At 42.0% G+C, this 11669-nt stretch overlaps 1 protein-coding gene across 1 annotated transcript in view; it reads left to right on the plus strand.

The window, feature by feature from the left end:
* cusr (Copper-only SOD repeat protein) overlaps positions 1-10515 on the plus strand; it is a 16825-nt gene extending 6310 nt beyond the window's left edge. Inside the window, exons 4-10 of the mRNA XM_083656215.1 lie at positions 1748-1825; positions 2054-2158; positions 3747-3879; positions 4210-4324; positions 6359-6477; positions 9322-9402; positions 10018-10515. Of these exons, the coding sequence (XP_083512341.1) occupies positions 1748-1825; positions 2054-2158; positions 3747-3879; positions 4210-4324; positions 6359-6477; positions 9322-9402; positions 10018-10109 (723 nt within the window). The 3' untranslated portion in view covers positions 10110-10515. The remainder of the gene's footprint in view (positions 1-1747; positions 1826-2053; positions 2159-3746; positions 3880-4209; positions 4325-6358; positions 6478-9321; positions 9403-10017) is intronic.
* Positions 10516-11669: the final 1154 nt, after the last annotated feature.

Below are 11669 nucleotides of genomic sequence, written 5' to 3' on the forward strand. Positions count from 1 at the left end.
AAAAAAATCTCGAGATAATGACATAAATAAATTGAAAGCCAATTAGCTCCTTATCGTGAAAATGGCATAAACTATATGAATACATGTCCTCAATTGGCTTCTGTAGGTTTGGGAACAGGTGGTACAGTAAGCTTCTAAATTCCATTACTGTGTGTGTGTGTGTGTGTGTGTGTGTGTGTGTGTGTGTGTGTGTGTGTGTGTGTGCACGCGCGTGCGCATGGCTGGGTGTGTCTGACTGACTGACCTGAATTGAAATAGGATACATAGCCTATTCAGAGCCACAGATACAATGTCCCATGCTTTGACAATTGCACCACTATAATATTCAGCCATTCAAAACGGCACTCTCCAAAATCTCAACTTTTCAGGAACTACGAAAATTGGCCATGTGTTTTTGTTATTGTTGCTTTATGACAATGCATTTTTGTCATTATCCAATGGATTTTGAAAGGTTCACAAGCCAAATAAGTCAGAGATGTTCTTTTCAACTTGTAGCTGACCATCCTTCATTTTATATAAAAAGGGAGCAAGCAATGTTTGTTTCAATTTTTGTCCCGCTATTGAGGTCACAATGTCTATGACATCATCAGTGATGTCATCAGTGACATCATTATTGACCAAAGTCCATCTTATGACATCACTGATGATGTCATAGGCACTGATGATGTCATAGGCATTGTGACATCATCAGTGACAGTGATGTCATCAGTGATGCGAAGCAGAATTGTGATGTCATCAGTGAGTGATATCATCAGTGATGCAAAGTTGTGCAAATTGTGCGCTATGCATGCCAATAGAGCAGGCGAGGCCACGCAGCAGCCGAGGCCGAGCTGCATGGGTGATCCTAGGGTTTCGGAGCCGATACGGTATACCCTAGTAATTTATAATAGTCCTTCAATTCAAGAAAAAATTTAATGAAAATCATCAAAAATATGATTTATGAGGCTTTCACCCACCAACAGTGATTTTTAATAATGAGAATCAGGAGCTTCTAATTGACAACCACATAATGCGTACAAGGTTTTTTTCTTGCTAACTTAGTACTGGGAACCAAGCTGCCACAAAAACATGACGGTGTGTTTCTGCTGTGCCAGACAGACAGTGAATTCATTATGACTGTGGCGGGTTGCAGCAGTTGTCATTAGCTTAGCTTAGCATCGGGCTAGTGGAACCTACTGGCCCCGTAAACTAGCAAGCTCAGCAGGGAACAGCTGTCTCTGTCGGCCCCATACTGAGCTCTATGCTACATCGCCTGATCAGAGGCCATCATACAGTACGTACTGTATCTCCTCAGAGGCCATATTATCAGGGGGAGGATGCTAGTCTGTGGAATAAATGTCTTCCCTCAACTTAATCTGCTTATTCACACAGCGAGTACAATTGACAGTTACAGTCCAAAATGTTTGATATCCAGTAAAGCACCGCAGAGATGACGTATTTTTATTATCCTGCTGAACACAAATTGGGCTACCACTCCCATAAACCTTTGTTAACCACATTTACGTGAAATCCCCATTCTAAAACCCCATTCACTTTTCCCCCGTAAGCTCCAACATGCTACTTCCAGACTCATTCCTGCGGTGCTCTATTCCCACTGATGTCCATCACAACTGTCGTACGACACGTTTCAGGAAAGCTATCATCACCCGTCTCTGGTTGAATTATAATGTGAGTGAAAGACATTCAACTTCACTCTTCCTTATTGTTGGTTCATGTTCTCCATTTTGCATTTTGCACTTTCCTCTAGTCTCAGCAGACGTTTCCTGACGGGAGTAGCAGCGACGTCACACTGGAGGTTGACCTACGATCGACAGGGAAAGAAGCTGTAAGCACGTGGGCGCACGCACGCACGCACGCACATACACACACCCACACACCCACAGACACACACACAGACACACACACACAGACACACACACACACACACACACACACACACACACACACACACACACACACACACACACACACACACACTGCCTTAACGCTATAATTAAAGAGCTAATCCCAGAGAGGTATGAAAAGCTCATTTATGTTTGACTCTACCCGACAGATGACTAACGTCTCCTGGTTCATCATGGAAAAGCGCACAGACAGCAGCAGCAGCCCGTGCAGCAGGGTGGGCGGAGTCTACAACCCCTTCAACATGGTGTCTATGGTGAGAAAACACTGCCTCTTCTTCGTCTTCTTCTGCTTCTGTGCTTCTTTAAAGAGCACGGTGCGGGTTGGGAGACCACATTGCATTAATGTGTGTAGCAATAGGGTTCTCTTTTGTTTTTTTGTTTTTTCCCCCACACATACAGTAGCTATATCTAGTCTGGTTTTTGTAAAGCAGCTGGCACGCGCTCAATACAACATTGTCTGGGTGTATATTAACACTTAGAACACGGCTCTCTTGAATACTCGATTCTGATTGGTCAATAAACAAGATTCACCGGTCATTATTTCTCGACAACCGACCGCTGCTCTGCCACACCTGGATTAATCAGTTGATAAGAGCATTTTGTCTGCAGACACTACTAATTAGGCCAACCAGTTGCAGCTGTGGTGTCTTGTGTGCCAATTACGAATGAAACCGCTTTGTCGTTGAAAACGCTATTAAAAAATCTATTTGAATAATTATTTTTGTCAGATTACTGAAATAATTTAGTTGTAGGCCGTGTTCTAAGCGGGATAATGTATACTGAGCCGGTGATTACTGGAAATAATGACCTTCAGGTGAATGATTAAGCCCTCCGCTGCGCGTCGGGCTCAATCATTCACCTGTCGGTCATTATTTCGCCAGTAATCACCGGCTCACAATACATTATCCCTTACTTATGACATCACTCACGAAGCCAGGCTACTGGGTGAGTGTGAATGGGCTGCTCCCACGCGTACACTAATAACACAAATGTTAAATGTGACTTACAGTTGAAATGTAGACTATGTAAACCCTGTGGATCGAACACGGCCCTGCGGTGTGAAAGGCAAGTGTTTTTCCACTTGACGCCCTCCATCCACCCCAGCCGCAACACCCTTACTGGCCACTGTGCTACCTACCTCAATAGACTACCGTAATGTTCAATCAATCAATATCCTTTATTTAACCAGGTAAAAAAAAACTCATTGAGATTAAAACCTCTTTTCCAAGAGCGACCTGGCCAAAATGGCAGCATAAAGACAGTTTCATCAATACACACAAACACATAAAATAAACAGATAAAACACAGTCAGTCACACACTCGAGGAAACAATAGTGAGGTTACACCACAGGGCAATCACAAGAACCAAGAGAGCTCATTTCTCTGTCTCTCAAGATTGACCTGAATTCCCCCAGAGTTATAAGATTAGATAGTTTCAAGTCCTTCTGCACATCATTCCAGTTAGAGGGGGCAGAAAATGTAAAAGCCTTTTTACCCAGTTCAGTTCTGACTCTCGGGACCTGCATCTGAATGATATCCTGAGAGCGCAGGCCATAATGGCTGAGGCTTCTACACATGTGTAAACTGTGTACACATGTGTAAAGATTAGGGTTTCTTGATATGAAGAAGGTTGAGAATCACTGCTTTAATATGCACACAGACAAAACTGCCAACCACCGACTTCACCGTAACAACAGAGCTGCAGTTACGACTCGTGAGTTTCTTTTCTAAAAGTAGAAACCTGACCATGGAACAGCAGAACAAGTGAAAAGCCAGCAGCCACACTGCCCAGGTGTGGGAGGAGAAGTGAAATAGAGTTGTGTGGGTTGTGTTCCCCTTCAGAGCTCCAGCTGCTCGCCGGACGCCCCTCTGAGCTGTGTGCTGGGCGAGGTCACGGGGCGCCAGGGCCCAGCCAGCCTGACGCAGAGACAGCTCTACAACGACCGCATTATCCAGCTGGCCAGGGACAACACAGGTAGGCTATAAAACACAGGCTCAACGTTGTCTTTTCTTACTCACATTCAAATGTCTTCCTCAATGCATTGAGTCGAATCCCCGACACCTTGAACCCTGCTAAAAAAAAAAACATGATTTAAAACCGATGCATGGGTGCCGGTGAGAAAATAAGCTTTAATTGCTTTACTTCAGGCGTGGTCAACTGATCAACTTTTTGCAGTAACAGCTATGTGTGTGTGTTTGAGGACTCTGTCATACAGGAACTATCACACGCACACAAACGAAATCAGTTGAGCACCTTTGTGGGATGTGATTTTAAGAAGAGGTCGTTGTGCTGCTGTGGTCTCAGTCATTCACAGGTCCATGCTGCTGAAGAATGGAGAGAGCGTGGTGGCGTGTGCCGACATCCTCCCAGAGTCCCCTTCAGCAGAGCAGACCTTCCCCAACATCACTTCCTTCAGCAGGTGAGGGAAAACCCCTTTGACTGAAGTCTGATAAAGCGCGCTATATACAGTATAGCCTTTCAGTGTTCACCCGAGCGTTTGTCTCCTCACATCGGCATTTTAATTGCAGTATATGACATGAGGAAGTTTTGGGCGGTATTTTCTCCTGGCTGGGTACATGAAATATAACCTGGCTGGGTACATGAAATACAGGGAATATTGCAGAATTTTCCATAATGTGGCTCAAATTGATAAAAAAAAAAGAAAATAATCCAAAGTGGGACTAATTATTGTATGTTGACGCACACACACAAGGGGTGTCAAAATTAATCCTTTTTTAAGATGCATCGCAATGCAGATGTTTTTTCTAAATCAAAAATGGGGTTGATATTTATCTGACTGCTTGTATTAATTGAGGAAAAAGTAGCCATGTGCAGTAATATAGAAAATTGAGGATGTGATACTTGGAGCTGTGATACTTTGAGCTGTATCGAGATGCATCATGATGCATTGTGGAATCGAATCGAATCGTTGACAGATGAATCAAATCGAATCATGAGGCCAGTGAAGATTCACAGTCCTAACTCACTCACACACACACACACACACACACACACACACACACACACACACACACACACACACACACACACACACACACACACACGTGGTTGCCTCTGAGGAACTAAAGGTAAATCTCTTCCGAAATGCTTGTCGAAAGTGGTTTTCACAAAACCACTTTGTTGTGACAGCAGCTGTTTTTAAGACTCTTGTCATGCGAAGAGAGAGAGAGAGACGGAGAGAGAGACAGAGAGAGAGAGAGAGAGAGAGTCATGCAAAGAGAGAGAGAGAGATCGCTCCAACCATTCGTCGGTGAGTAGTGGGGCAGGTGTCTTTTTGAACTCAAGCAGAAAGGACGTTCATATCATCTCAAGACTAACACAACAGAATAGTTGAACCAGTGAGAGATAAAACAAAAACCTGTCACTCCTCTTCACAAACATAATAGTTGAAAGTGTGCTGCCCCGCCCAAAGACAGAGGACAATACCTGTACGGCAGAACCATGCTCACTGATGGTTAGTATGTGCAACATGGTCTTCGTCAGGCGTTCAAACCAATGGATGGTGAACCAATCGAAACATCTATTCTGGTGTGTCTGTGTTTTGTTTTTGTGTCTGTGTGTTTTTGTGTGTGCGTGTTGTTGTTGTTGTTGTTGTTGTTTTGGGGGGGTGGGGGTGGCTTGATCTTCGCCACCTTCACATACTGTACTCAGCTTGGTCTGCTGCCAACAGACTGCAATCATCATAGCATGTGCAAAGTGAGACTATTACACTTAATTGTAACTAAGTTAGCTGAACCCGTGAGACCCGAATGAACTCTTGCTAACTACTACGGTACATGATGGAATCAGTGAAACGATAAGTTGCTTTTCTGTTGTACCGGTACTTACTTTCTGTCATAGACATTCGATCAGACATTCGATCATGTAGAAGTGGTCTCCAAATCAGAATGACAAATTATAATGAGTGTTATCATCACAAAGAATCATTTTAAGGCCATGGCACACCAATCAAACATTCTCAAACAAACACCAACAAACACCAACAAACACGAACAGACAAGGACATGCTTGTCCTTGTCATAGGACAAGGACATCGAACAAAGACGATGTCTTTGTTCGTGTTTGTTTGTGTTTGTTTGAGAATGTTCGTTTGGTGTGCCATGGGCTTTAGCCTCCAGACTTGCCAGATCAAATATGTTTCCAACCATGCTGAAAACTGTTGTGTAACAGGTTAACCATCTTTGTGGCTTTCCTGGTTCGTGTTGTGGCACGCTACGGTATGTTTTGTTAACCGCTTCATGTCTCTGTGGCATGCTAATATGTAAAGAGAAATCACAGTAAAGACCATCCTTGTAATCATGCCATAATAAAGGTTTTCTGTACCATAATAATCTAAAATATCAACAGTAAACGTGGACCCCAACAAAAAATGATCTCCGAAAGCAACAGCAGCAGCTTATTCTTTTTTTTCCTGTGATTTTCTTTCTTCCAGATATGACTTCCGCAGGAGGGTCGCTGACGTGCTGAAGGTGTCCACATCCAGAGTGACCATCCTGCCCGGCTCTCCTCGCTCTGACGGGACGTGCCAGCAAGTCAGCTTCTTAGTATCTGGTAGGCATCCAGAGCCGATCGTGCGATCCCAACTCCACTCTCAAACATGATTATGCCATTTTTCCAACACTCAAATCAAACAGTTCCAGCATGACGGGGATGACAAGTCGATTGACACACATCTGTGTGATGTTGTCTCTACGAGTCGATATGACAGACACACAACAGTTCTCGTTTCCCCCGACACTTTTGCAACAATGAGGATGTGATCAGATCATGCATGTGGGTTAAGTGTTGACAGAGTAACAGAGTGAGAAAGTTCACTTCTGCAGAAGAAAAGTCCCTGCAGATTCCTGTTCAACGATTTGCATCACAAACTACTGTCTACTGCAGGAATGAGTCCAGAAGACCTGGCTGTTAGCACTTCGGCTCTTACATGTAAAAGTCAATGGGATTTTTATATGGGGGTTACATTTACTTAAGTACATTTTTGTGGCTCTGCTCTGCATAAGCAACGGGAACCGGACCAACGGAAATAGACATAATGGAGCCATTCACAGCAAACAAACGGTCAGCAAAGAAGGGAATCGAGTCATCTGGCTTTACTTTGGTCACTTTATTTTGCAATAATTTTTTTTTCTCCGATAAAATGACTCTAGTTTGAACTCTTCCCTCTCACCCTTTTAGGATCACATGGAAAAGATCACGGCTAAAAATGGTCTCTTCTCTAAATGTTCTGTTCTCTCTGTTCTCTTGTGTCAGTTATTTTGTTAGGTGTTACTTTTTTGTTTGTTTGTTTGTTTGTTTTTGTTTGTTTGTTTGTTTTTTGGTAATAGCGGGGATTTCATTAGTGTGGGAAACTGATTGAGGAGGAAGGCTGTAGGTCCTGTCCCACAGGACTCAGTGACTTCAAAGTCAAAAGGCGATCAGGAAGGTGCCGATGAACAAAGACCACAAAAAAGCCAAACAACAATATGAGTGAGAGAAAGCATTTGAAGAGTTCATTTGCAAAAACAGGTACGGTAAACGCCATTCTTAAAATGAACAAACAACATCTGTTTGATACTCCCTGGAGTGCACATAGAAAACATTATTGAGGTGATTTATGTGAAAATGATCAGATGAATATGTTTTAGTTATGATTGATAATAAAAAAAAATCCCCAAAATAAATTAATGACAGATCAATATATAAAATAAAATGATAAAAAATCCAAACGGAGATACCTGTTTTTGCAAATGAACTCTTCATTTTGTTTCAGAAGAGATTCTGAAAAAGAAGCAGATGGATAGGTTAGCTACTGTATAGCATGCAGCCCTTCCCCTTCCTTTTTTGATATGAGCATCTCTTGGCATCTCATTGTGGCATACATGTACACAGGATAATACCTGCATTATAGCCTGGACCTCCATAGCAGATCATGTATCTGAACACAAGGCTTTGGACACAGCGGTTAACTTTTTGTGTGTTCACATCAGTTTGAATCCATGGGAGGGGCGACATACATAAATCAACCCTGGAGGTGTGGATTCCCTTCTCTATGGAGATGTTTGTTCTATCTCAGCCTGGTCTTCCCGGAGCCTAGCTAGTCAGCCTTGTGTGTGCTGGGACAATGAACCATTCTGGGCATTGAAAATCTTCAGAAAAACCTGAAAAATTGCTCAGTAACCTGACGCTGGAGTGTGTCTGGTTTTCAGTCCCCTCTCCTCTCCTCTCCTCTCCTGTGCTCTGTCCCAGCGGGGAACAGAGGGCCGTCTGTACAGAGGCTTCACACAGTATAGCACAGGACCGGCATTTGTCTCCCACAAAGTCAGCAGTATTTAGTTCAGTATTGCATCAGCCAAGAGGGCCTTCCTCACCATAACTTAATGGGCATGCTGCTGATCAGTCATGATGTGCACTTGCAGGTTTTCAGCTGGCTACACAGCATGGTTGTGGGATGTTTAGAAATGTTAGCATCAGAGGTGTGGCGTCAAGTCACTATTTGATAGCTTCGGACTTTGACTTGTTGCATGAAAAGAATACTTGACACTAGACTCGACTTGGGTTCTGGTGTGGTGACTATTGGGACTTGACTTTGACAACTTGAAGAGGTTTCTGAAGTCTCGACAAAAGATCTTTGTGTTTGTGTAAATGACTTAGATTGAAATGAATGAGATGTTTCTTCCAGCAGACGATTACATTTAAATTCTGTTATCTGAATTTGTATGGAATGATTGACTTCATTGAAGTTTTGAACTGATTATAGAAATCAAAATCTCATGATGCTCTTATTAAGTTTTTATATCCTAATAAAGCCACATTGCATTGAAAAGTCATAGATATTTAGTTTTCTTTAAGATATTAAATTGACACTGGACTCGTCATTTTATCTGACTTGACTTTGGTGTTCTACATTTAGACTAGAGATTTTTCTTGACTTGGACTTGACTAGGTATTAATCTGCATTTAGACCCGGGACTTAACTTGAGACTCATGCCTCAAGACTTGAGACTGACTTGGGACTTGAGCAAAGTTGACTTGGTCACATACTGTAAATATCAGGAGAAAACAAGGGTGAAGAAATAGCCTGCCCATGCTTTGCAGGAATTAACAGCGGAGATCATTCCTGTAAAGCATGATGGGCACGCTGGTTCTTCACTCTACAGGAATGATCAATACAAATAAAATAAAATAAATACAGGAACGATCAGTGCAGATTGATCGTCTGGAACGAAAGTGCTGGAAAAGTAATGACATCCACTTTGACAGCTGATTGAAATAAATGTACAATTCATCATCAAATTTACAAATTAACGCGGTTCGCGGTCTTAAAGGGATACGCACACAAATGAGGGATATACACGCAAATGCTGCATCAGGTATAAATGGGTTAAGCATTGCCACATTGTCTTTGTTTTACAGGGGCTGTCGCTCCGGAAAGTCTGAACTCTGTGAAAAACAGTAAGAAGATGGGCAAGTTCATAGAGTCGGCCTCATGCACCAGTGAGTATGAGCTATTCTGTGTTCACACCAAAAATCAACATCAGCTCCACAGTTGGCAATTTACTCCAGGATTTTTGTGTGCAGTTCTTATGTTGTATTTAATTTAATATTTTCTTTGATACAACACCTATCTTTTGGATGTGCATGTCTTTCTTTTGATTCAAATAATATAAGAACAAAAACATCTTTTCATCTTTTCGAACCAAGTCAAGCACAAAAGACATAAATACCAGCTTTTGATGAGCACTTGAAAGCAGCAATAGTTTGGTGCTTCCTGGCTTTAGGTGAGAGGTGTGTCCATGCCCAGATGTGGAAGCAGGCAATTACATTGAGTCAAATGACTGTAATTGAGTGGTTTTTTGCGTACTTGCACAACAATGTTCTCTTTTTACTTCAGTTGTACCAGCACTTTTTACTCCTACTTCAGTGAAATTGTATACTTCTACATGAGTAGGAGGTCCTCCTAGTACTCTTTCCATTCCACCACTGCATGCACATAAATATTGACTGTTCCAGAACACAGGAACATACATGAATCAAGTACTGTTCCCCTTTAAGTGGTTTCCATCCATGTTTGAGTAACCTGTGTTAAACTGTACAACTTGATGCCCTCAGGGAGTGGAGCTCTGCCACTGGAACCAGGAAGACTTCTTATTGCCTTGGTGTTAGCTGCAGCCTTGTTCCTGCCATTTACAACTCATCTGTAACAGATTCAACCATGCCATACATCACCAACTGGAAACTCCATATGAAACTGTGAACATGTTTATGAAATGTAGCTCACGGACGCGGTGATATGAGGGCCATACAATCTGCTTCATTATCAAGCAAATACAGCAATAACTGTGTCTCTTGATATAATTTTTGTCAACCGATCCAATATTTCATGTGTAAATATGTCATTTTAGCCTGTGAGAGAAAATGTTCAACATGCCGTATAGTCTAGATTGAAACTTCATTCTTCCACAACAGCTGTTAGCCTGCTTATCTATTTGCACTGTTCATGGGCGGACTTATCGCTGTTCATCCATTTAATTTAATTTAATTTAATTTTATGCATTTGCACTGAGCATATTTCCACATACATTTTAATTTTGTGTAAATATATCTGGAAAATCATGTGAATAAAATATTATAATATTTGTATTATGATCTTGAATTGTGTTTATCTGTCTTTACTGGGCTTTAATCGCGCACAATCTGGGCAGATAAATGTAGGCTACAGCAGTTGTTCTCAAAGTGGGGTCCGGGGACCAGCAGGGGTCCGTGAAGGGCTTCCAGGTGATCCCCAGCAGACTGGTGGCATTATTTCATTCATAAGAAGTTAAAACAATTAGAGGATGTAGAAAAATAACTGTTTTGATAATATTTGCACTGTTATCTCTATACCTGTAGTCATAGGGTTCTGTAGCCTACAAAATCATACATAATAACAATAAAAAGAAGTATTCCCAAATTTTAGTTGAAGGGACAAAATCTTATCGGGGGGGGGGGGGGGGGGTCGGGTGGTCGGTGGCTCTAAATAGACTAAATTGGGGGGTCCTTGATATGAAAAACGTTGGGGTTCATGGGCTACGGACAGTACGGTAATAGTAGTCTGTAGACTCTACAGTCTACAGCAGGGGTGGGCGATTCTTTTTCCTGGGGGGCCACATGAGAAACAGAGATTGTTGCCGGGGGCCAAAAAAAAGAAAAGAAATTGCCACGTTGTAACGTAACCTCTAATTTTATCACTAGATTAAATTATAGAAAACTTGCTGTGCACTTAATCTTCAGCATTTATTATATTGAAAATCAGTCCAAACAACCAATTTAGGTCATCTCATTTGATTTTTCTAGCTTCATAAGTTATCGTCTTAGAGCTCCCGGGCCAGGCAGAACCATCATGAGGGTCGGTTCTGGCCCACAGGCTGCATAATGGTCTGGTCTACAATAATCATGCAATATATTTTAAGGGCTAACCTACAAATAGCACAACAAAGAATATTAACTATACCCTCTAGGAATGTTATAGTTAAATGATTGTGATGCCATAAGACATAACAAAATAACATAAATCACAATAATGTCACTTCAAACTCACTATTGAAAGAATACCTGATACACTGCAATTCCATATAGAAATATTATAATGATAGCATAGATGAGGCCATACACCTGGCACTAAGATGCGTTTTCTGTGATCAGATTGCGATCAGACAGTGCTTGACCACTTGAAAGTACAGGTGTAAACGCCCCCAAGACACATTGAGGACGGAATGCGATCT

The sequence above is a fragment of the Poromitra crassiceps genome (assembly GCF_964638095.1).
Source record: "Poromitra crassiceps genome assembly, chromosome: 19".
NCBI lineage: Eukaryota > Metazoa > Chordata > Actinopteri > Beryciformes > Melamphaidae > Poromitra > Poromitra crassiceps.